The sequence below is a fragment of the Aspergillus oryzae genome, chromosome 5 (assembly GCF_000184455.2).
Source record: "Aspergillus oryzae RIB40 DNA, chromosome 5".
Classification (NCBI taxonomy): domain Eukaryota; kingdom Fungi; phylum Ascomycota; class Eurotiomycetes; order Eurotiales; family Aspergillaceae; genus Aspergillus; species Aspergillus oryzae.
The window spans coordinates 3,519,836-3,545,317 of record NC_036439.1 but is presented as its reverse complement, the minus strand read 5'-3'; the positions used below and the strand labels follow the sequence as shown (position 1 = coordinate 3,545,317).

The 25,482-nt window shown below is 47.6% G+C and overlaps 6 protein-coding genes across 6 annotated transcripts; 3 read left to right on the top strand and 3 right to left on the bottom strand.

Annotated features, from left to right (window-relative positions):
- Positions 1 to 2,963: 2,963 nt before the first annotated feature.
- On the top strand, positions 2,964 to 6,326 carry AO090120000322 (DNA ligase (ATP) DNL4; the record flags this gene model as incomplete). Its single annotated transcript, XM_023237695.1, has 7 exons — positions 2,964 to 3,043; positions 3,112 to 5,216; positions 5,269 to 5,400; positions 5,458 to 5,590; positions 5,643 to 5,748; positions 5,797 to 6,235; positions 6,301 to 6,326. The coding sequence occupies 7 exons, from the start codon at positions 2,964 to 2,966 to the stop codon at positions 6,324 to 6,326; spliced, it is 3,021 nt and encodes a 1,006-aa protein (XP_023092498.1).
- A 3,788-nt stretch (positions 6,327 to 10,114) lies between these two features.
- AO090120000321 (uncharacterized protein) lies at positions 10,115 to 11,584 on the bottom strand (the record flags this gene model as incomplete). The annotated part of the gene is made up of 1 exon (XM_001823994.3): positions 10,115 to 11,584. One exon carries the CDS (start codon positions 11,582 to 11,584, stop codon positions 10,115 to 10,117), a length of 1,470 nt encoding a protein of 489 aa, XP_001824046.1.
- Positions 11,585 to 17,110: 5,526 nt separating this feature from the next.
- AO090120000320 (serine/threonine-protein phosphatase) lies at positions 17,111 to 19,499 on the bottom strand (the record flags this gene model as incomplete). The annotated part of the gene is made up of 4 exons (XM_023237694.1): positions 17,111 to 17,113; positions 18,158 to 18,701; positions 18,918 to 19,415; positions 19,483 to 19,499. The coding sequence occupies 4 exons, from the start codon at positions 19,497 to 19,499 to the stop codon at positions 17,111 to 17,113; spliced, it is 1,062 nt and encodes a 353-aa protein (XP_023092497.1).
- A 1,507-nt stretch (positions 19,500 to 21,006) lies between these two features.
- alg3 (dolichyl-P-Man:Man(5)GlcNAc(2)-PP-dolichol alpha-1,3-mannosyltransferase) lies at positions 21,007 to 22,370 on the top strand (the record flags this gene model as incomplete). The annotated part of the gene is made up of 3 exons (XM_001823992.3): positions 21,007 to 21,127; positions 21,192 to 21,715; positions 21,774 to 22,370. The coding sequence occupies 3 exons, from the start codon at positions 21,007 to 21,009 to the stop codon at positions 22,368 to 22,370; spliced, it is 1,242 nt and encodes a 413-aa protein (XP_001824044.1).
- Positions 22,371 to 22,496: 126 nt separating this feature from the next.
- On the bottom strand, positions 22,497 to 22,968 carry AO090120000318 (putative eukaryotic translation initiation factor eIF1a-like protein; the record flags this gene model as incomplete). The annotated part of the gene is made up of 2 exons (XM_001823991.1): positions 22,497 to 22,602; positions 22,658 to 22,968. 2 exons carry the CDS (start codon positions 22,966 to 22,968, stop codon positions 22,497 to 22,499), a joined length of 417 nt encoding a protein of 138 aa, XP_001824043.1.
- Positions 22,969 to 23,730: 762 nt separating this feature from the next.
- On the top strand, positions 23,731 to 25,218 carry AO090120000317 (putative MFS efflux transporter; the record flags this gene model as incomplete). The annotated part of the gene is made up of 1 exon (XM_001823990.1): positions 23,731 to 25,218. The coding sequence occupies one exon, from the start codon at positions 23,731 to 23,733 to the stop codon at positions 25,216 to 25,218; it is 1,488 nt and encodes a 495-aa protein (XP_001824042.1).
- Between the last annotated feature and the right edge of the window lie 264 nt (positions 25,219 to 25,482).

Here is a 25,482-nt window from a genome sequence, read left to right as displayed (position 1 = left end):
TGACCCCCAAGATAGCCGACAAGCTTCTGAACCAGAGAATTTGGATCTCTCTAATAATAGTGGGGTGATAGATATCACACGATTTCCCTTTGATTCATACGCGGGGGTAAACCTTCAGCAGCTATATCCGCAGATGCCCACGTCGGACATTAAGGCAACACTCTCAGGTGACCAAGGAGCTCGATTAAACCACCAGGTTCAACCCGAGGTACCAGGTTCTAATATCAATATGGGTATGGTGGTTGCACATAACCAACAGCTACAGTTGGGGTTCACACAGCCCTACTTGGATCCCGCAATGGCTTCAACGATCAACTGGCTTTCGAACGATTTGTTACTTAATACGACTGGTGAACGCCCTACTGGAGACCGTCCTCCCCCTCATTCTTCGCAAGGAGGGACCATCGACAGCTCACTGGGCCAGTCATCATGGCTTCCCCCAGTTATCAGTGCGGAGCAAACTAGTCCATCTTTACCAGAACATATTTATCAGACTCCTTCTGGAAACACTTCGCTAGGTACTGACGTCGACAGCCCTAGACACTTTCCCCGCGACGCTGCTCAATCATCGACGCCGCAATCAAGGCCTTGCAACGCCTCCCAACGGTCAGCAGACTCGTACATAGATGGAGGTGGCGCTCGGCTTCCGAAATACAGGCGCAAGCAAGATCCTGGACTAAGACCTGCAAGTATAGTAGATGTCCGGTTTCAGTTATGTCCAACAGGTGGGCCGTCAAAATTCTCGTTTCCTACCATCCAGGGACTCAGGGAGGAAATTTCATCTGAAGAAGTAGCCTCCAAATTTCAGATCGAACCTGCAATGTACGACAACATTTACCAGGGTTTTATCCAACTGTGCTGCACGGAGAATTTTCTTTATTCCAAATTCGAAAACAAGAACTTCCCCCCTCGAGAAGCCCTGTCGCACTTTATCGGACTTTACTTTGACTCTTTTCAAACAGTATACCCAATCTTACATGGCCCTACTTTCAATCCGAATTCATGTCATTGGCTATTGACAATGGCTGTGTCAGCAATAGGCAGCTATGCCGCCGGTATTGATGAGCAAGATAATTGTTCTGCCGCATTTAGCGAGTTTCTCCGGCGGGCTATACATACTGAGGTATGAGTCTACCATAATATCCAAATGAGAGCATCTACTGACTGCTGTTAAAGAAGGAGAAGTGCCGCCCAGAACGGAAACCTCTTTGGCTTATGCAGGCAATAATGCTAAATTGTGTCGGATTGCTTCACGGAAGCAATGAGCACAGTAGAGATTTCGCGTTGGATAGTATCGGTGAACTAGTTAATCTTTCGACGCGTGAGGGGTTGTTATGTGCTTCTACCCAGTCAAGGCTTTCATCAATGGACACTTCGCATGATACTCGTTGGGCTATATGGATCGAGGACGAAACAAGAAAAAGAACAGGTTACTTTATATGGGTAAGATATAAAAGTCGCAACTTGAGCGAGCACATAGTTGACAAAGATAATAGCTTTTGGACTGTATGCTTGCGTACCACTTCGAAAGTCGGTTACTGCTCTCCCTTGATGATGGTCAAGCTCCACTACCATCAGGCGAGAGCCTCTGGCGAGCAAGCTCCGCTGATGCCTGGGCAAGACTTTACGAAAAGACTACAGGTATTTCTCCTGTCCCTTTTTCATGCGTAATTCTGTCTAACCTGCGCCCCTTAGGTCGAGAGGAGGTTTCTCTCTATAACGCTGTGCTTACGCTGTATATTGAGAAGAAGCTTGTTGCTAATATAGGAGAATTCGGTCACATCTTATTAATCCACGCACTTTACCATCGAATGTGGGAGGTGGGTGACTATTTCCGCCGTCCTTTGTCTTTCTGGAATCCTACTGCCAAGAAGCAGCCTAGGGAAGCTGCGATTCCCTCGGGATCTGTTTGGCTACCGGGTATACCTTCATATTCGAGGTGGCGTAATAGCGCGTGTGATTGCCTGGATATTCTCCATTGGGCAGCAAATAGCACGATAGCCAAGGCATCTGGCCTCGAGCACCCGACCGTCCTACACCTTCACGAAGCCCGGATTATATTGCTCGTACCCTTTCATGAGATTAAGACCTTGGTAACATCTCTAGCAACAGAAAAAGTTCAATGGAGCGCACGTCAGCAGACGATTGAGTGGCATTATATACTTCGTTGGATTAAACACGATCAATATAAGGCCCGGCTCGCGGTTATACACGCAGGCGCATCTTTGTGGCATGTGCGAAGATATTCGACCGATGCATTTCATGAGCCGGTAGCTGTGTTTCTTGCAATACTTACTTTATGGGCCTATGGCATGTGTCATTCGCAGGTGTTTCCAGATATTAAATCCCGTGGTGGCCCAGATGAGAATTTGCCCAGCGAGCCCACGTTCTTCCATATCGACCGTCCTTGTGACGACGAGCTCGTACAGATCTTTGTTCGAGGAGGGCAAGGGATGAAGGGTAATGTGACTGGTGTGGGGGATATATGTGCTCCAGAAGGTCCTGAACGGATTCTCCAGGTTGGCTGCGAGACGCTTGCTGGCCTTACTTCTTGGGGAATATCTAAGAGATTTATTGCAATCCTGACAAGGCTCGGGGACTTGATGTCATGCGACAAATAAATAGCCTTGGTGTACAGCTACAATTTCTTACATTTCCTCTCTCTCTCTTTGTTGGCAAACCATTCTTTCTTTGGTTACTCAATACCCTATCATAGCTTAGTTTATGTGAAAGAGAATTAGATTCTGACAACCGTGACGATAAATGGGAATATCTACTTGTCTAAAGGCGGTGATGAGCATAAGTTCGTATGACGTCACATGGTTCCGGGTGAAGTCAATTTATCTTATCGTTGCCTATTGCAGCCTAGACCTCAACAGAAGATATAAACTAGTATTCCATGCACTCTGCTCTCGAAATAGGTTCACTACCTAAATTTACGAAACTCGTGCTTCTAATAAGACATGGATTCTGACGACGATTACAATGGCCCTGCCGATACCAATCCTCGCTTAGAAGATGAGGAGTCTGACCTAGATGAAAAGTAATACCGACAACTCTCAACTTCCCTTCTCTGAACATTGCATAATTTGCTAATCTACTGAGCACCAGATATCCCAACCGCCCACGAAATCATTCCACTACTTTACCGTTTCATGTTTTGTTCCAGACGCTTTTCTATCCATTGAGTGAGATCAAAAAGAAGCCAGCTGGACCTGCGCGCAAGAAGGTCGGCCCTCATGGACTGTCTAGCGTTAATCTAACTCCATTGGAAAAACGGCGAGATATTATCGACCGCTTCATCTCAAGATGGAGGAAGGAGGTCGGGGACGACATATACCCCGCTTTTCGATTGATTCTTCCCGACAAAGATCGGGATAGGGCAATGTACGGAATGAAGGAGAAGGCTATCGGGAAGCTTCTAATCCGAATTATGAAAATCGATAAGAATTCGGAGGATGCTCTCAATCTCTTAAACTGGAAATTGCCCGGACAAACGACTACGTCTAGTATGGCTGGTGATTTCGCAGGCCGATGCTTCGGTGTACTCTCAAAGCGGCCAATGCGCACGGAAGTGGGTGATATGACCATCGAGGAAGTGAATGAGAAACTCGATCATTTATCCGCGGCGTCTAAGGAAAATCAACAGTTGCCGATCTTGACGGAATTCTACCGACGAATGAACCCAGAAGAGCTCATGTGGCTTATCCGTATCATCCTACGACAGATGAAGGTTGGAGCGACGGAGCGCACCTTCTTTGATGTGTTCCATCCAGACGCGGAGAATCTGTACAGCATTTCGAGTAGTCTTCGGCGCGTCTGTTGGGAACTGCACGATCCTAATATCCGGCTTGAGGCTGAAGATAGAGGGATCACGTTGATGCAATGTTTCCAACCGCAGCTGGCTCAATTTCAGATGCACTCACTGGATCGGATGATTAGCCGGATGAGGCTGACGGAAGATGATCCGGTTTTCTGGATTGAGGAAAAACTTGATGGGGAGCGTATGCAGCTTCATATGGATTCGAACGACTCGGTACCAGGGGGTAGAACGTTTCGCTTCTGGTCAAGAAAAGCCAAGGACTACACATATCTCTATGGGAATGGCATCCAAGATGAGAATGGTGCTTTGACAAGATACCTCAGCGATGCGTTTGCAGATGGAGTGGAGAGCTTGATTCTGGATGGCGAAATGATTACTTGGGATACTGAACAGGATGCCATTGCCCCCTTTGGCACGCTTAAGACGGCCGCACTATCCGAACAGAGAAACCCGTACTCGAGCACTACCCGGCCCTTGTTCCGTATCTTTGACATACTGTATTTGAACGGACGCGATCTGACAAGGTACACTCTTCGTGACCGCCGAAACGCATTGCAGAAAAGTATCAAACCTGTTTATCGCAGGTTTGAAATCCACCCTTACGAAGAAGCTACGGGCAAAACTGAGATCGAGGAAGCCCTGCGAAGAGTCGTGGAAGAGGCTTCCGAGGGCTTGGTACTTAAGAATCCCAGGTCACCCTATCGCCTGAATGAAAGACACGATGATTGGATGAAGGTTAAGCCGGAATATATGACTGAGTTCGGAGAGTCGTTGGATGTCGTCGTGATTGGAGGGTATTATGGATCTGGTCATCGGGGTGGTGGCCTTTCAAGCTTCTTATGTGGGTTAAGGGTCGATGATGCTCATTCCTCACAAGGAATGGTGGCATCTAAGTGTTATTCGTTCTGCAAGGTAGGAGGAGGCTTTACTGCAGCTGATTATGCAAACATCCGGCACCACACGGACGGTAAATGGCACGAGTGGAAATCCAGGAAACCTCCCACGACATACATAGAACTGGCAGGCGGAGATGCGCAGTACGAGCGCCCAGACATGTGGATAAAACCAGAAGACTCGGTGGTTCTCTGCGTTAAGGCAGCTTCAGTAGCTGTCAGTGATCAGTTTCGTATCGGACTGACGCTACGCTTTCCGCGCTTCAAAAAGCTGCGTATGGACAAAGATTGGAAAAGCGCTCTCTCAGTACAAGAGTTCCTCGACTTAAAAGCCAATGCGGAACGAGAGCGTAAAGAGAAAGAATTCAATGTGGATAATTCACGCAAGAAACGGGCGAAGAGGGATAACAAGAAGCCTTTAGCTATTGTCGGGTACAGTGCGGAAGCAGAAGCTCAGTACACCGGGCCATCTGGCAATATCTTCGAAGGGCTAAATTTCTGTATGTTGCAAGACCGGGCGTATAGTCGAGGCACAAACTGATCAAGTTACAGACATTACAACCGACTCAAACACACCGGTCAAAAAGTCAAAGGCGGAGTTAGAACAGCTCGTGAAGGCTAATGGGGGCAAGTTCTTTCAGACGAGTAATGCTGCTCCGAGCACAATTTGTATCGCCGACAGAAGTATGTGCGCCTTCAAAGACTCCTCGAACCATTGGCATTAACTTACATGTTATGCAGGGACTGTGAAAGCTGCGTCCCTTCAAAAAAGCGGCAATGTCAATATTATCCGGCCTTCTTGGATCCTTGATTGTATTAGGCAGAGTGAAATAGACGCGGGTTTGCCTGATTCTCTTCTTCCTCTCGAACCCAGGTACGTTGATTCAGTCTGGAACAAGGTTTCTGGTCTACTAACTTTCACCCAGACATGTCTTCTTCGCGACTCAGGACAAGAAGGAGGAGATTGCAGCGAGCGTCGATCGGTTCAATGATAGTTATGCCCGCAACACCACCAATGACGAACTGAAGGAGGTAAACATCCCCGCCCAGGATAGGATATAACCTGCTGACTGTGACTAGATCTTAAAGCAGATGAGCAAGGATCATCACTTTCACGCTTCGCAGAATCCCAAAATCGTCCGAAAACTCAACGAGCGTATCCAGGAGAAAGTCAATGCCGGATGGGAGATGCCTTCCGGCTGGCTGTTCAAGGGTCTGACCATCCTCTTTCCTCAGAATGACAAAGTGGATGATGCAGAAGTAGACGAGACGTCACAAACGCATCAGCAATACCGTCTTAATCTAGCACGCAACACTGTACGGTTTGCGGGAGCGAATGTTGTGGATTCGAAATCTTCGTCGGTAACTCACATCGTCGTAGCTCCGGGCAGCTCATCTTCAGACGTCTCTTCGATCCGCAAATCGCACTCAGCGAAACCGGGAAAGAAGGTGCCACACCTCGTCACTGCCGAATGGATAGAGGAGTGCTGGAAACAGCGGACGCTGTTGGGCGAAGAGGGTATGTTGAAGCCTAATCATGGTCATGGCACACTAGGACTCCTCCATTCTGATCATTTCCTACAGGGTTCCAGCCGTCCAGAGGTACCTAAACAGGCACCTTGCATCATCATCATCCACATCAAGAATCAACCCAGTCTTTTGGGCATTTCCCATGGGCCTAACCCAAATCCAAATTCATACACCGGTGCTGCCGACGATGCACAAGATACTTTCCCAATTGTACATACATCCATACATACCCCCATTTTTGCGTAATGACACATCCACTTTGGATGAACCGAAAAAGACCACATAAAACTATCCTACTTGCCCAGTTCCTTGGTTATCTGCAACCCTGCCCAAACACGGAACATGGCGGGAGTTTGCTCCAAAACACGGCGTAAAGTTAAGCCCGACCAGAGAATCCATCTTCTACCATTGGACAGAGATAAGGCCTACAGGGGAGAACGAGACATGGCCATGCAAACAGGGGAGAAATAAGATCCATCCATGGATAGAGATGACCTAGCTGATGCATTACAGCCTGAATGAATACCATACAGTAATATAATCCCTTGAACTGAAAGATAAGAAGACCACTCTGGATTGGGTTTAGCTTATGTCGAAGTTTTAGATAACCCTAATACAAACCAGACTTATCCCAACACTACGCAAAAGATCCTCCCATCTCTCGAAAGAACGAGACGGTCGAGAATCTGTATTTACTATCATCTTTCCATGATAAGTGGTAGTTAAGAGTCTCATCGTGCTATGAATTATAGCGGTCACCTCATTCCTGATCTAGTTCTTCCTTAATCATTTGACTCGAATAGTTTCTAGTTTGATTAGAGGATAGTGTTCTTTTTAGAATAGATACGACACACGTCTTCATTCTCACTTCATCTTTCGATAGATTCATTAGATTGCATCTAGGCTTGGATGCAACATAAACTCTGCGACTTTGCTCGGCCTTGTCTCTATCACATTATGTCCTACTCCTTTCCTAAAGGTAAAAAAAAATATGTATGGCAGCTCGATAGTCATTTAGCTACCCCATATCCGAGAGTATATCCGAAAAACAATGTAGACCAAGAGTGAAAGTTGAACAAGAGGGACCCATCGACATTTTGTCCTGTCTAGGGACGGAGATTAAGACTGTTTTCGAGTCAGTCTCGCATTCTTTTCCCGGCCTTACTCTATACATAGAAAGGAATTCTTCCCACATTAGCCTCGTATACTTTTAAGGAGTCCGCAGCTGAAGATGGGACACAAGCTGACGGCCATTACGACTATAGGTATAGAGTACGAGGGTGTTGGATTAAATCATCAGTTGGCCTGGAAATGTCGGCGAATGGATATGTGTGTCGATGAATAGACAGCAGCTCTCAAGTATGGAGAAAGGCTTACAATAATACTGTGGTTATGGTCTTCGAATGCTACCTTTGAGTGTCACAGCTCAGAAAAGGGCATCGCTAAGGCACCGTCTATCTCTTCAACGAATCGTCGGTCCCCGCGTACACAAGCCTGGGTAGATGGACTCGTATGTGGAAGGCAGATTTCAGGAGTTTCAGTGATAAACATTATTCCAGAGGATATGTTAGGCTTCTCGATGTAAAATGAGAATGTTCTTGGCATGGTTTCCTTAGCAAGAAGAGATAAGGATTCTGATCTTTGGCCCTGTATAAAGATGGAAAGGTGTCGGACAAAGGTTAAGACCTATGCAGATTGATTTTTGCTAAAGAGTACATTTTTAGAGCGGTCGCGGGCAGTATTGTGCGAACAGTATGGACTTATAAGTAGAAATTTGTGTATAGATCGTCGGTCCAGGGTCCTATTCGCATTATCCGGTGCGTATTTAGCGACTAACACTCTGAGAATTTGCGCAAAGTTCATCAATCTGTAGCCCGTACGTTATATCCAGCCAAGATAGTTGTGAGCAATGTGGACGAAATGAGACCTGTTTCACCTGTCTCCACCATTGATATTGGGGGCCAGGAATGTATAAATTTATCATGCAGATGCAGGTACAAACGATCTGCACCTCCCAGTGGGTCTCAAAAATATCAATACCATCATATACTTATCTGAGCTGTCAATCGCAGCACAATGAACCCTTCTAGGCGTTTTGAATGAAAGAAGGACGTTTGATTTCTAACTTTTCTTCAGTGTTGTAGAGAGGCAATCCCGAGCGGAAAATATCTCCGACTGGTTGTCACTAGTTTTATTCCTCTTCACCGTTGAGTATGTGGAGTTATATAAGTAACTTCCCACGAGCTTGTGAACTTTGAAGTCGGAGTAAAAGAGTATGCGGAATCCTCTCATTTCTCTCATCGTCTGCACTTCTATCCAGGTAGAGAAGCCCGCGAGAGTATCAGGATAGGGTTCGGTCATGCCTTCATGAAGGTCCCCCAGTAAGCATTCGAGCCGAATCGAACGGGATAATGCTGGTAATACCAGCTTTTTCGAATGATCACAATGCTCCCGAGTGTCCCAGTCAATTGGTTTCGTGGTTTTGGTATAACCATCTGTAAACCAATCATTGAGAGCTGTCCTAATCGGTTCTGGCTATGTCAGGTATAGCGATGACGGCTTTCCATAGTTGCAAGGGAAGTTGAATAGTCAAGTCAACGATGGAGTGCTGATTCATGAGTACGTTTGACTTCTATATAAAGAAGCTCGACAGGTGACCTCCTGATCAGGAACTTTGCCCGAAATGGAAGCAATGGACTAGGTTGATTCACGTGGCTCGACGCCTGCTATACCAGGGTATAATAGTATCGGTTACAATGGAATATAGATGAGGCCTTCCGGTTCAGTCTACTGGGTAGGGCACCAGATAGACTGGATAATCAATATTGAAGTCCTTTCATACGATCTTAAAACTGTTCCATAACTAAGTTTCTATCCAAAGACGACGAACTATCGCAGTAACATCACATAAATGGGTACAGGATTAGAATACTGACAATTGTACTGTACGTCCCTATTTTCATCGGATTTAGCAGTAAAATTCAATCAATGAATCCAAAGTCCCAAGACAATCACCTTAGTTAGTTATACTTCAGGTTTCCACGTTCCCTCAGAGCTGGGCAGAAAGTAACCCAAATCTTTGAAAGGATTCCACGTGAGGTGGCTCCTAAAAAACAGAGCATCTTTCTCGCCACTAGTCTTCTTAGGGCCATCACTTCTCGCTAGGTAGGTAGTTTTTTATCTTCGGTCAAAAGGACTGTAAGCAGATAGAAGGTAGTAACTACGGAGTACCGGTACTAAATCTGTAACCCTGTCGACGTATCGTAACCCCAGTGATGATGAGTACCAGAGACATGGTGGTAATTTATTCCTCGAATCTATTGGGGTTACCTTATCTTTCTTTGGTTGCTCAGCCGCGTGATGGGAACCTCGGGTCAAGTGATTGAGATCGCTTCTCGAGTAATGACGTCGATTTGATTGCTCAGAAGTCTAATCACGCTCGGCTCTTCGTCCGTGTGACGTGGTGAACCCACGGTATGTCCATCTATGACAAGGCCTTTCAATCTTATTCTTTTTGACTTTCCTCAACCCAACAGTCCATTGATGTACAGAGCAGGATGTAAAGCCAACGTTTGTAAGCAAGTCTGGTCCGTCTTGACCATCCAAGATCCCTGAACGCCCTCGCTCCAGTCTGTATGCCCAAAATGCAAATGTACGTCTCTCAATATGTACAATAGCCAATATAGCCAAGAGAACTGTAAATAAAAAACACATACACACAAAAACAAAAGGGAAAAAAAAAAAAAAAGAAGGATTGAAAAAGAAAGTTCATGAACAGAAGGGGACGAACATCAGACCATGCGCTGCGCTAATGAAGGGAGTATTCCAATGCCTCCTATATGTGAAACGAACAATCAAAGCGTGAATGTCACATGCTGTCGGCGGAAATCCCAACCCATCTAGATGGAATGGCATGTTCAGCTTCGTCTTCGTAATAATCGTAAGGGCTATTCCGGGCTTGATTGCCTTTGCGAGGCGGTAGCCAAACTCGCGCCCGGGTAGGAATGTCGTCCCGGAGTTTGCCGCTGCGTCTCATGTTCATTTCCATCACAACCATGCGCAAAAAGTCACTGTTTTCCCGGGGTTCACGCTGGCGGGACATCGGGGGGACCTCCGGATCGAAAGGAGAATATCGACCACGACCCTTAGAGCCCGACAGGTGGAATCGACTCTTTCGAGAACCCCGTTTCCCAGACCGGTGATAGGTCTGCATCTGAACGGAAACGGGGCAATTGTTAGTGTCAAGGTTTTCATGCGGGTGATCCTGATAAGCATAAATTTCTGCGGGTGAAACCGTAACGGGGTTGAAATAGCGCCGGAGCGCCGGAGAAGGTGGTTCGTTCATGGGCGGAGGCCGACGGTCGTCCGTCATCTTCGGTGTAATCGTAAGAAGAGACCGAGTAAGAAAATCATCCGGCTGAACGGAGGGCGTAGCAAACGTTGAAACTGTCTGTGCCGCAGATTTTATTGCTCGCAGTGACGCCGTAAGATTGGACTTGAAAGTAGATCCTAGCCGTGGGAAGGATCGAGAGGGTGAAGACTTCGTTGGAGTGCTGTCCAAGAAGGCAGGCTGTTGCACAGGTTCCCATTCGGTGTCCGATAATTCGTCCTCCTCTAATAAAGGATGATCGGAAGCACAACTTTCATATTGCGATAGGCGTAGGTATCGTCTTTCACACGGACTTCGTTGGCTAGAAGGTGTGGAGGGTATGGGAGAGCCGAATGGCGACTCAAATTCCGCGTCCAACGACGGGACCGATTCAATAGACAACGAATGGGCGGATAATGATGGCGCTTCGCTATCGCTATCACAATTGCTTCCACTAGCGAACCGATCATTGTCTTCAGGCGGGCTAAGGAGGATGTCGAGCATGGTATTTCCCGTACCCTCCGTTAAGCTGTCATCTCTGGACTTGACACCTTCTAACAGCAATTTGCTGAAATCCTGTACATGATTCACTTGTGGTATTCTTCGAGGCTCTCGCGCATTGCGCTTGCGTCGAGGCACCGGGATGGCGGTGGCTTCCAAAATCGAAGCAATAGAGCTAGGTATAGGGCGGTCACCCGAGGCCGCCGACGATGTTCTATGAACAGTCTTTGCACATCGTGGAGTCTTCGGACCCTTTCTCACAGAGTCTCTTTGCACCGGGGTCACTCGAGGACCTCGTTTAGGGGGGATAATGACTGGGCTGGTGTGTGGGCTTTCCTTGTCGTGAAGCTCGAGGCCTGGGACGTCCTGCACAGCAATAAAGTCAATCTCAGACTTTGAGAGCTGACTTTTCTTCCCATTGTGCAGGGGAGGCACAGAGCTGAAGAGAAATGCCCTAGGAACCATCATCTTCACAGCTTATAGCCGAAGTACAGTTGGTTGGCAAGACGTCCCAAGCCCGACGAGGCACTCTGATCGAGCTTCTGAGCGAGATACATGGATGAATGGTGAGACGACGAAGGAGAAGGGAGAGAAGCGTCCAAAATGGAAACTCCTCCTAGGGAGGCAGTCGAATAAATATGCACAATAGGTCAAAGATGCTGTGTTGGCAGAGGGTCCCGGCGAGCGGCAGTGTCAGCCAAATGAAACCCAATGCGGGAAGCCGCCCGGATGCGTATGCAGGCACGCGACTTTGCGGATATTAATGGATACTGGTAACTGTGATCGGATCCCGACGGTATGTACCCCAGGCGAAACCAAAATAAAGAAGGGGCCGAGTTTAAGAGGTATGGATATATCCCCGGGAATGAGACTAAGATGCGAGCAGGAGGGAAGGAAAACAAAGGATGACCTCAAGACTTCCGAGTGCGATAAGAGTGACGGCAGGGGGATCGCCTTAAGGTTGACCGTAACTTCGTTTAGATAGGGTAATTTCCAATACCTATTTTCGATACCGTCGTAGAAGCGACTAACTCGCCCAGGGTTAAGCGTGAGACAGTGAAGAAAGAGAAAGAGTGAGGCGGATGGCTGGGTTTGGGCGGTAAGGGCGGACAATGCCGAGCCCCGGAAACAGTATGGTGACGCTCAAGTGTGGTACGGCCGAGGCGCCCCAGTGGACAGTGGGACAAAATTACAGTGCACAGCCGTACGACACGCGTACTGTATGTTCTCGAAGGTAAATGAACTTCGTCAACAGTATGGGTTGGGTACAAAGAAGCCTTTAGGCGCTCCACTTGAAGTTCCATCTTACAGAGTTACGTAAAACTGTATCGCTCTATATTGTTTCGACCTTCCCCAGTTGAGTAAGACTGTTATGGGGGCTATTGACTTGGCACTGACTAAATCTACCCAACCACCTTACAATCAATAATAATAATAATAATAATAATAATAATAATAATAATAGAAGATAGATATTAGTTGTAGATCTATTTCTTTTTTCCCTTTTTTCTTTTCTTTTCTTTTCCTTTTCTTTTTCTTTTTATTTTTATTTTATTTTTATCTTTTACTTCATACATTATTTTGCTTTTGTGCGATGGAGAACCGAACACGTTTCACAGTAACTGTAAATAGTATTATGCACAGTGCCTAAATCTCCATACAACCCGGACTTTACCCTCGAATTATTTGTACCCGAGAACTTCTGAACATAAACAAAATCCATAATTGGTTTCCCTATATTGGACTGAACGGCATGCTAGTGCATCCTTGGCATCAGCGCCTATGCAGGCTTTACATATATGTTAATTCGATGAATTGGTTTGTTGAACTATGTACGAACTGTTTTGTTATTGTTCTGACTCATAGGAGTAACAAAAGAGTAAGGTACACACATACTGCAGTAGTCAACTGATCGACTAAGAGTCTACAGAGTATGATATAGGTTTAATACTATTGCCCGACTAACTGAATAATTTGCGGATATGACCAGGGGCTTCTTTTTTTTCCTTTTTCTGTTGGAGTGGGAAATTTTTTCTATCTATTTTCTTTTATTCTTTTTCTTTTCTTTTTTTTTTTTTTTATCTGTTTCAGAAGATAGAGGCAAATAATAAAAATATTTCTCACCTCGGTTCCAAACAAACGGCAAAAATACGGAAGCATGCCGATTCAACTGGGACTCTTACAGCACTAAACCAAACGGGGTGAAGGGACTTGGCATCAAGTAATCTGGATTGGGTGCATAATATCTTCATCGTGCTTTACTATTAGTAGCCTTTCTAGGCTGGAATACGATGTGTTGTCAGCGTACATATGTTGGAGAAGAGCGGTAAGGGAAAAGCTGGGATACAAGCCGTGGTTGGAGAGGAATTTTTCTCCCAGACTTTTCCTTTGTTGGGACTGTGAGAGGTTTCGTACTTTGTACACCGGGGAAATCGGAAGGGATGTGGAAGGAGATATACATAGGGAGTACAGTACGTAGTAGCTATTCTCCATAACGATAAACTTAATGAAACAGATTGAGGTCATGTACGACTCTCTATCAAATCTCCAACTTTTCTTATAATATAACATCACTGATTAGTGGATGGACGATCGTTCGGGGGTGAAGGATGAAAGAACTTAGTAGGTACATACAGGCACTGACCTAGCCCTAGAATCAGGGGTTGTAAGAAACATAGTATATATCGAGATATGATACAATCCCTAAGACACTTAGGAATGGATAAAATAAAATGAAGGAAATGAGTCGACAACTGAAATGCGTTGAAATGATGACAGACCAAGTTTCTTAGTCAGCGAAGGCGGTGGCCGCTTATCGCGCGATTTGCTCGCCAACCAAATGATTCAGAATGAATTGCTGCCAGAACGAGAGCCTCGATGGATGCGCTGCAGGAAGCTATTAGTAGTCTAGCAGCTACTAGTATCTATCGTGCCTGATTGTTCTCTGAGCGTCTCCCCTAGTCCAATCGTCATCTGCGCACCTCATCCAGACCCTTATCTCTGTCAGTTCGAGCCGACACTGCCTGCAGGTCCCGATAGAAATCCCCTCTATCAACGGCTCCCCGCCTCCACTTGCGGGTCATTAGCAGTCTGGGGGCGACCTATCTCATTCCATGTACCACCTTTCAATGATCTGTGCTCATCGATCTGCGTGATACTGGACAATTGGTGTTATGCTCATCTACACACTAGCCGCCGCGCCCCTATAGTTAATGCGCCTATCACAAGACCAGGATCTCTGTGTTGAGCCCTCATTACCAGCGACGTAACCTCTCGTCTACCCCCAAGACCCGGTGACATCCATTCAAAACCAACGCGCCAAGTGCTCTCCCCACGTTCGATAAGCATGCTCCGCTCTGACCCTACGCTTTTCCCGAACATTCTTGGGTGGACTTGACAAGCATGAACGAGGGCTCTGCGGAGAAGAGGCCAGAATTGGCCATGGAGTCTTCAACATTCAAAGGACCTCGAGGAAAGCCGAGTGCGCGGCCCCAGATAAGTAATACGGATGGTGGATCTACTTCTAAGAGGCGCTGTGTCAGCACAGCCTGCATCGCTTGTCGCCGAAGAAAATCGAAGGTATAGGAGCTGCTTCCACAGCCTCTCCATAAATTTCACATCTAATGTTTGGTTCCAGTGCGATGGCAATCTACCCAGTTGTGCAGCCTGCTCCTCAGTATACCATACGACCTGTAATCTCACCACATCAACGAATGTGTAGCGCGATAGACATGACTAACTACTTCTTAGGCGTTTATGATCCCAACTCGGACCATCGTCGCAAAGGGGTGTATAAGAAGGACACTGATACGCTACGGACGAAGAATGCGACGCTATTGACCCTGATACAGGCCATATTGAACTATGAAGAAGAGGATGCTTTCGACTTGGTACGGCAGATACGATCCTGCGATAATCTAGAGGATGTCGCACAGTCGATCATGGGTCAGGAAAGGGGTTCTACATCCACTTCCAGGGATCCCGTACCTAATGGAGATTATGACCCGACACAGGCAGATCAATTTGAGTCGGAATTAGCAGGAAAGATGAGTGGCCTTATGCTGGACGGCTCTCGGAAGTTTATTGGCGGTACTTCGAACCTCATTTTCTTGCCGCCCGGGTCGGAGCTCTATGAGTATAATGCGGACTTAGAGGGCCAGAGTGTGTCTCATACACACGATCGCTCTATTACCCAATGGACGAGAGTTACTGCGGATGCACAGTTGATTAGCCACCTCATGACGATGTACTTCACGTGGCATTACCCCTTTTTCACTATTCTCTCGAAAGATCTCTTCTATCGCGATTATATGCATAATGTCTCCGGCCAGTACTGTTCGTCTCTATTGGTCAATGCAATGTTAGCTCTCGGCTGCCACTTCAGCTCTTGGGACGGGGCTCGGGAAGACCCTCAGAACCCGGCGACCGCAGGAGACCACTTTTTCAAGGAAGCAAAAAGGCTTGTGCTCGAAAATGATGAGCATGCAAATGCGAAACTTTGCACCGTCCAAGCTCTCGCCCTCATGTCTGTCAGAGAGGCTGGGTGTGGTCGTGAAGGCAAAGGCTGGGTATACAGTGGCATGAGCTTCCGTATGGCATTGGATTTAGGCCTAAACTTCGACTCAACCAGTCTTGGAGCTCGCAACCTTGATGAAGAGGAGGTTGACGCACGGCGAATCACTTTCTGGGGCTGTTTTATCATTGACAAGTACTTCCCCTTTTCTACTTTACATAGATGCTCGAGCAAATGGCTAACTATCATAGATGCTGGTCTAATTACCTTGGTCGCCTTCCTCAACTGGCGGCTACTAGCGTGAGCGTACCAAAGATCGACATTCTACCTAATGAGGAGGCAGAATTGTGGTCTTCCTACACTGATGCTGGGGCGAGCATTGAAAATACACAGCCTTCACGGACCAGGACGGTGGCATTACAAATATGCAAACTGTGTGAGATCAGTGGTGATCTACTCGTGTCTTTCTATGATCCAACCCCTCGAGATAAGCCCCTCTCGAAACAGGTTGAACTGAAGAGGCTCAGCGAGATTCACACGAGGCTTGAGGCATGGAAGAAGGACTTGCCTAAAGAGCTAGAACCAAAAGAAAGGCTACTACCTCAGGCTTTGCTCATGCAGTAAGCTCAAAATTGCATTTCCTTGATATGTTGTAGCAGGAATACTAACATGGTTGCAGTATGTTCTACCAACTCCTCTTCATACACCTTTATCGACCTTTCCTGAAGTACACAAAGTCAAACTCACCTCTTCCCCAACACGTCTCTCCTCGTAAGTTGTGCACGCAGGCTGCTTCCGCCATTTCGAAACTACTCCGAATATACAAGCGTAACTACGGGTTCAAGCAGATCTGCAATGTTGCAGTCTACATGGCTCATACCGCCTGTACCATCCACCTACTCAACCTCCCGGAGAAGAACGCTCAAAGAGACGTTGTTCATTGTCTCCGGCACCTCGAGGAAATGGGCGAAAGCTGGCTTTGCGCTCGACGGACCCTTAGAATCCTCGATATATCGGCTAGCAAGTGGCAAGTTGAGCTGCCTCCCGAGGCCGTTATGGTTCTCGAACAGACTCATCTGAAATGGGGTTCATGGGGTTCATGGGATCAAGCAGCATCGCCCTCCACCTCTGAGCAGTCTCCACCTTCCGTTGCAGCTCAACCCCCTGCAACAATCTCCAACAGTCTGCCGTCGCCTGGTCAATACACTTCCACACATGAGCCGGGCGATCCTTCTATTCAAGGCCCTCCCAATGCACTTGGATCTTTAGGCACCCAGTATGCGACAGGGATGCCGATTCCCACTTCTCTGTCGGCTATGCGAGCAGCCCAGCGGTATTCAAGTGCACAGCTACCACGAACAGACGCCCAATTACCAGAACCAACATACTTGCGACCTGTATCACATGCTTACGGTTCAGTGCATTCTGTTCCACTCTCTCAGCATGACTCTTGGTATGATCCGAAGGATGCACAAGGTCGGTCACTAGGTACTGGTCAAGATATATCGTCCACATCAAGTGCATCTCCAATTACTGGATTTGGTACGCCGGAGAATTTAGTCGAAGAAAGCCAAGATTGGTGGTTTCGGGATGCGAATGCATTTAATCCAGGGTATGAGAATTGGAAAGAAGGCTGGAACCCTGCTATGACTGGGATGGCGCCCGACTTCCGCTACATCGGGCAGGCATCCGGGCCTGACAACACTTCCAGGCCACAACCAGTCAGATATTCCGTGGGAGTCCCTCCTAGTATAACACAATCGGACGAGAACCCCGCTATCCCGAGATATGACGAGGCAGTTTTTCCGAGAAACTACCAGCCTTGACCTCGATGGCATTTCTGCGTACTACCTGTATTATGATGTACCGTTTGGGATGTTGGTTATTTTACGATTTTAATGAGGGTACGGTCTTTCTCTTCGTTTTCTTCACTCCCTTCCCGCTTATTTCCTACATCTTTATAAAAAAGAAGTGTATACTGTACAGGCTTCGAATATCCTTCGTGGAAGCCCATACTCAGGGTACTATCAGCCACGATTTTGTATATTTTTGTTTTGGGGATCCTTGCTGCGCGAATTCTCGCCGCATACATCGAGTTATATGAAAGTATATGGATATATATTAAGAGTGACTGAAATCCTACATTCAATGTATGCTAGAGGTTGCGTTGGTGATAACCACTAGCAAGGGAAAAAGAAACGATTCGTTCGAGATTTTGAATAAGAATCACTCTGTAATATGGACACTTCGATCGTAATGGACATATGAATAGACAGAATGGATCGTTCCTCGCTTTCAACGGATCATAAAGGTAACTCCAAGGTTCAACTTCAGAATGCAAAGTATGCTTAACAACATCATACTTCTAGAATCATCGCTGGGTCTTGAATAAAAGAACTGGTACGGGCCGGCCTATATAAGAATGTAGATAGGACAGAAAGGAAGTGAAATTATGCGTCAGTGGTATCACTGTTGAACTAGTTAGAACGCGCGAACGAGAGTCATGTAGGGAGAAAAGGGAGACTTACCAGGAAATAATCTGCAACAGGCTTTTTAGCGGGCATGCCCCTTGTATCCTGCGCAGCGGCTTCAAAAACCCTGTACCTTCTTCCGGGACTCCTCACACCTGGCCTGTCGACTGTCATAATGCCGTTGCTCCGTCCGTAGTCACCATTACTTCTAGTCACCGTACCACCGTTGCTTGTGTCTTCGCCGAGTTCCAGAATGGATGCCACGTTTCCACATCGGTAGCAGTAGTTGGGGGCTGACCAGACAGTGACGATCCCGCCGTCGAACATCTCCTTATAGCCCTCCATCACAAGCTGATGGGCGCGCGCAATCAGGGATAGGTCGTTTCTGTAGTTGAACTGCTTCACGATGTCCCCGCCGAACAGAAATCCGGCACCGCGCGGGCTCAATCCCCAGCCGTCAATTTCATCAGGGTCCGACCATAACAGGTCGCACATGGCGCCTTCGTGAGGAACTTCTTGTTTTCTGTCGATTAGACGGATCTTGTCGACTGTGTCGATTAGAGGAGAGAGACCGCCGTGAACGCAGAGGACTGCTCCGGTTCTGCTCGAATAGCTACCCGCGCCTGCTCCCGATGCACCTGTGCCGGGTGCACCTGTTCTGAGGGGTGCCTGGCTTGGGATATCTCCGGATGGCGACATGTTTCTGTTCTCTGTTGATGAGCCACTCTGTCTTGGTCGGTATGAGCTGTATGTGACCTCCCCCTTCGAGTTTAGTACTTCGGTCTCCAGCTCTGCGTCGTCGATTGGCATAGTGGACTGAGTAGAATCGTTCATAACGGGTCCTGTCGGTTCAAGTTCCGAGCTTGTTCCAAGAACAAGGGCGCCTAGCGCCAAATAGTCAAAGACTTCACAGCAATAACGCCATACGTTGGCGCTGCCGTATTTCCGAATACACTCGTCATAGAACCCATAGACCGTTGTGATTTGGCGCGATTCGTGATTTCCACGGATGAGGGTGATACGGTCTGGATAGCGCACTTTGAGGCAGAGAAGTAGTAAAAATGACTCAAGGGAATAGAATCCGCGATCGACAAAGTCGCCCATGAAGAGGTAGTTGGTGTCGGGGACATCTCCTCCGACTCGGAAGAGCTCCATCAAATCGTGAAACTGACCATGGATATCACCACAGATCGTGACTGGCGCATCTACACAGACGACATTTCCTTCTTCTATGAGGAGCTCTCGCGCCTTGTAGCAGAGTTCGCGGACCTGGGTTTCGGGTATCAAGCGACAGGCGCGTAGTTGGGCGATCGCCCTACATCGCAGATAAAAGTTAGTTTCGGCGTTCCTTGAGTATGTAAGAACATTATATCATCATATACCTATCAAGATCGCTCATGGTGAGTTAGCGCAAAGATAGAGACTGGGAATGGATCGATAGGTGAGTCGAAGCAGAGGGGTGGTCGGTGGGTCCTGACTCCAGCGAAGAGTTGGGGGGAAAGAAGCTGAGTCGGTTGGGCCTGGACAGCCCAGGGAGCAATGAGAATGAAAACCGCTATGTTGACGGCAAAGGAGCAATCATTTTCTTGTATGATACAGCATCCAGTAAGAGAACACGACAAGGAATCTCCGAAAGACTGAGCAGGGTCGCTGGACTGCGGGAGGTCTTTTTCCGTGGCGCGCCAACAAGCTGACGGGACTCGCGGTTTGGCGTCCGAGTGACCCCATGGCCAATCACAGCGGTTAGAGATAAGATTAGATCTGATCGCCAAGACTAGTCCGAATTCTTCGTCGAAGTCCTTCAAGTGGACGTCCGTTGACTCCGTTCTTCGGTCTCCCCCGGCCTACCCTATACTCCTTTCGCTTTCCCCACTACCATTGGCGAGGCCATGTCTCCCTTCTGGGTGGCTCCCTCATTGTTTCTTTGATCGGCCTGAACTTCCCCTCGCAAGGTGCGTCAATTGCTCGGTTCCCTATTCTAGTGCCCTCACTAACGAGGAGTTTCGCACAGTGAAGTCCTTTCATGCCGTAGTGACGCCTCGTGCCCTTGAAAACATTCATCTTCTCCCCTCAATCATCATCAATATGCCGCCACATCTACACCCCCGGTCGCGGTCGACGTCCTCTCTTTTTGCAGCCACGCTCCTTGCGTCTCTTTTTGTCGTCGGCCTGCCTCACCTTTTCCCTTGTCCTGCCCCGCGTCGTACACTTGCTGATTCGGAGATGCTTATCACTGCCGATGGGCAACAAATTCCACGAATTCGAAGGAAAAAGAGGAAGGACGCTGAAATGCTTGGATCAGAAGGAAATGCCCTTGCCCAGACACAGCAAACCCCCGACGAAGTGTCGACGTTCCTGCAGTTGGAGGAGGAGGCCGAACGATTGGCCAAGGCGGGAAGAGAGTGTCCTGTTCCAAAGCCTGGCGGAGTTCTGGGTGAATTGCTTGGGTTTTCGAAAGGCGTCAACGAGAACTAGAGCCTCGACGCAGATGTCAACGGTCGAGCTTTCCCAGCCACGAGATTCAAAGGATTGTGTCGTATACAAGCAGGTTTTGTGGCATTACGGGTGATATATTATGAATCGGGTCGCTGGAATGTTGGACCTACTGTTTACAATATCTATTGGCATTGGGTCATGCCGCGGAGGCACCAAACTCAATGCCAGCAATATACCCATGTACAGATAGTCATCTGAAGCCATGATGCACAATGGCATCTTTATGTCTATAACTTGGCTCAATCAATATTTTAAAATGCACTTTTATTACTCTGTCTCCATACGCCTCCCTTGCTCCGGGGTCGGGCGCGTCGTATCTGGAAAAAAATCCCGCTAAGCCGGAAATGGTCAAATATCATTGGTAGGTTCTCCCGCCTAAGGCCACATGCAATTCCAGCACAACATCAACAATGGAGTTGAAGCACTTCATCCACGAACTCTGCCTAAACCCCAGACATACAAAATGGATTGCACCGCTTCTTGTCATAGGCGATGCCTTCCTATGTGCTCTTATCATCTGGAAGATCCCATGTAAGTTTGTATTTCAATCATTGTGGTTTCCTCGTGCGGAGCTAATCGCTGCGACTGCATCAAGATACTGAGATCGACTGGACGACGTACATGCAGCAGATAGCGCTTTACATCTCTGGCGAACGTGACTATACCCTGATCAAGGGGTCCACTGGACCCCTTGTATACCCGGCCGCCCACGTATATAGCTACATGGCACTCTATCACCTAACAGATGAAGGCCGAGATATTCTTTTCGGGCAGATATTATTTGCTGTCCTTTACCTTGTCACGCTAGCAGTTGTGATGGTTTGCTACAGGCAGTCAGGTGCCCCTCCGTACCTGTTTCCTCTTCTTGTCCTTTCCAAGCGGCTCCACAGTGTCTTTGTTTTGCGCCTTTTCAATGATGGCCTCGCGGTCTGTGCCATGTGGATAGCGATTCTGCTCTTCCAGAATAAGAAATGGACGGCTGGTGTTACGGCCTGGACTGTTGGGGTTGGCATTAAGATGACGTTACTGCTCCTTGCGCCAGCCATTGCGGTGGTAACTGTGCTCAGCCTTTCCCTCGTGCCTAGTATTCGACTTGGAATTCTAGCATTGCTCATTCAGGTACGCATTCCTTATCCGTTCAGGGGAATCAAACTATGGCTGACTCACAAATGTTTAGGTTCTACTAGCGATTCCCTTCCTACAGGGTAACCCCATAGGATACGTCGCGCGGGCCTTTGAGTTGACTAGACAGTTTATGTTCAAATGGACTGTCAATTGGAGGTTTGTGGGTGAAGACTTGTTCCTATCCAAACAGTTTTCTCTAGCCTTACTAGGTTTGCATATTTTTCTGCTGGGATTATTTGTTACCACAGGCTGGTTACGGCCGTCAGGATCTAACGTCCCTGACTTCCTCCGGAGCCTACTCCAAGGACGCCAACGCACCGTGGTGCTTTCTAAGTCTTTCATAATGACCGTGATGTTGACATCGCTGGCGATCGGGTTGTTGTGCGCAAGGTCCCTTCATTACCAATTCTTTGCCTATCTCTCCTGGGCTACGCCTTGCCTTCTCTGGCGGGCTCGGCTCCATCCGATCCTTATATATGCGATCTGGGCACTACAGGAGTGGGCTTGGAATGTCTACCCAAGCACCAATGCCAGTTCTTCGGTCGTTGTCTTCTCACTTGCTGTTCAGGTTTTCGGTGTCCTCCTCAATAGCAGAAACGCACTGAGCGATGCGCCTCCGAGACGCAAAGGAAAGGAGCACATCCAGTGATAATGAGCCACTCATAGGCTCCAAATTTATCGTTCCCTTCATTGTTTTCATCACTTGGTCCTCGTGGTTCACATTAAATGTAGACGCACGTGCATTGGATACAGCGATCACCATACGTCGATTAGTTCAAGCATCAGAGTCGTCCGAGGGAGGCATCTTGCCCACATTTGACTCTTCCTCATCCTCTGAATCCGAAGCAACAACCGTAGATTGCTTGACGAATTCCTTCGGCCTGCGAAAATAGAATTAGCAAAAGGACCAAGAATGAAATGACTAAGTCGATTTACCAGAATGGAGCCTTGCGCCAAACTTTCTCATCCCGAACGATATTAATGATTTCCCCAGCAAGCTTATTGTCCCGGTCCTCAAGAGCGTTGGTATCGACCACGACGTAGGAGTTGCGTTTCATCCAGATTCTTGAACGGAAGCGGGAAGGTAGTTCGACCAAAACCGTGTCTTTTGATGGCAGTTCGACCACATATAAATTGTTCCCCGTTGCCTTGATGACTCGCGCGATTTGCTGTCCCTGTTGAAGCTCATCTGGAGGGGTCATAGTTTCTTCCGCTGTTGCGAGTACCTTGCGCCGTGGTGGTGCCATGATGGTATATTGCAATTGGGATCTCTTTTCTTGGAACCTAAATTGTCGCAATCTCTTAGATGCTGTCTTGTATGAAGCAATTGCTGATCAGATAAGCTGTGGTGAGGGGTAGTCTTATTGTGTTTGATAGCGGAGGGGTAAAAAAAAAAAAAAAAAAAAAATTTCCCCGTGTGTCAAATCAACATGTGGGGGAAATTCTTGACTGGTCACCTGCAGTGGATCTCTTTGGCCTTGTGGTTTGTTACTCCGGAGTAACTCTCCTCCACCCACACTCCAGACCATACTCGGAGTACATTTTCTCTCCAAGTTCTACCAGGGTCTTCTCATGAAATTCATTGCTAACCTTTTAAAGTTTCATTGACGTACAACGGTAAGAGATAATTGGACCAATGTCAATTAATCACTCAAAACTGTCTCGGGACAATCTCCAAGGGCCTCCCGACAAAGAGATGCCAGCAGAGCATGGTTCTGGGTCCATATGAGCGTGTTGTTCCAATCGCATCGGAGCTGTCTGGGACCCTCTTTTATTTTGGCATAGAGAGGATTATCAATCAGGTTCCATGAATTCCGCTTGCATTGATAAGATTGACGGTCAGATTCCGTATTCCTTCTATCTTTTATGAATCCGTCGACCGCTCTTTTGTGGCCTCGGGTAGTGTATGAGCGATTTTATAGATTGAATAAACCTTTCTCTTTGTTTTCTTTCCCCTTCCTTTTGATGTCTGTCTTGGGTGTCCAGTGCGTTTAATACAAGGGCTCATTATGTCTACCTCGGCGTTTGGTGCTCTATTGCAACTAGAAAGCTCACCACCAATCGCGAACCCTGCAGCTGCGGTGCACAGGGATAAGCATGGTCTTGCCAATGCATCTTTCGATCTCGAGTTAAATGAAGTTCGGCACGGTTCAAGTCCAACATCCAAAACGACGAAAGCGAATTCCGGCATCGCCACTCCACTTACACCTACAGGGGTGGAGAATCATTCCCCTGCGCCTGACGTGTACGAATCTGCGTATCCAAATGCAAACCAGGCAAGCTCATCAAAAACGAAATGGCGCTTGCTCAGTGCTTGTCTGATGAATTTGGGCGGTGGGTTGAACGACAGCGCTCCAGGAGCCTTAATCCCTTACATCGAGGAAGATTATAATATTGGCTACGCTGTTGTATCTCTAATCTTCGTGACTAATGCTCTTGGATTCATCCTTGCTGCGCCCTTCACCCATGCGTTAGAGGCCAAACTCGGGCGGCCAAAGGCGTATGCTTTGTCCATGGCTGTACTCGCTGCGGGATACGTGATTATTGTTTGCAAGCCGCCATTTCCAGCAATTGTAGCGAGCTTCTTTCTCCTCGGATTTGGGCTTGCGCTACAACTTGCTCTCAACAACGTATTTTGCGCCAACCTCGTGAACAGTACCACAGCGCTAGGTTTCCTTCACGGTAGCTATGGGATTGGAGGAATCATAGGACCGCTTATAGCGACAGCTTTGGCGTCTCATGGGGTCCAGTGGTCCTTCTTTTACTGTATCTCCCTTGCCCTAGCCTTATTCAACGCAGCACTTGCGGCTTGGACATTCCGTGGGTATGAAAAGGAACTGCCCGTACAGCTGCTTGCTACATTTCAACAGTCTACTTCCCAGCAAGATCATGATCATGGCGTTGCAAGTAAGACACAGTCGTTGAAGCAAGCAGTCAAAAACAGAACCACTCTTCTCGGTGCACTCTTTATCTTCGCATATCAGGGCGCGGAAGTCTCTATTTCAGGCTGGGTCGTATCATTTCTTATCAGTTCTCGTGATGGAAACCCCTCGCAGGTAGGGTACGTGAGTGCAGGATTTTGGGCTGGCATCACTCTTGGACGTTTCGCCCTCTCCCACCCGGCCCACATGATCGGAGAGAAGCTGTCAGTTGTACTTCTCGTGATAGGATCAGTCGCCTTTCAGGTGATGACGTGGCTGATCCCCAACGTTATCGGAGATGCCGTTGCAGTTTCTATTGTGGGTTTGCTCCTGGGACCTGTCTACCCTTGCGCTACAGCAGTGTTCAGCAAGCTGCTCCCCCGGTCGATGCAGATGTCAAGTTTGAGTTTTATCAGTGCATTAGGAAGCAGTGGCGGTGCTGTATCGCCTTTCTTCACTGGGCTGCTTGCTCAAAATGTGGGTACCTTTGTCTTGCACCCGATCTGTATCGGATTATACGGTGTGATGCTTACGGGCTGGGCTTGCCACCCTCGGATCTCGAAGAGATCTGAGTAAAAAGTTAATGTGTCTTTTACTGCATGGTGCAGACTCGGGCCAATATCCTTGTTTCGGTAGCGTCAAGCAGACTTCTATTTTTGCTTCTATATTCTTTTACTATTTTTCAAGTACCAGGGCAATGACTATAACTCGACACAAGCTTCATTATACCCTGACAATTCATTTTATAACATAGTAAAGGACCCTTCTGGGCGGGGTACCATCTGATGTGCTTGCTTTATGCGCCACATGACCATTTGATGCATCTGTACACTGCAAGGG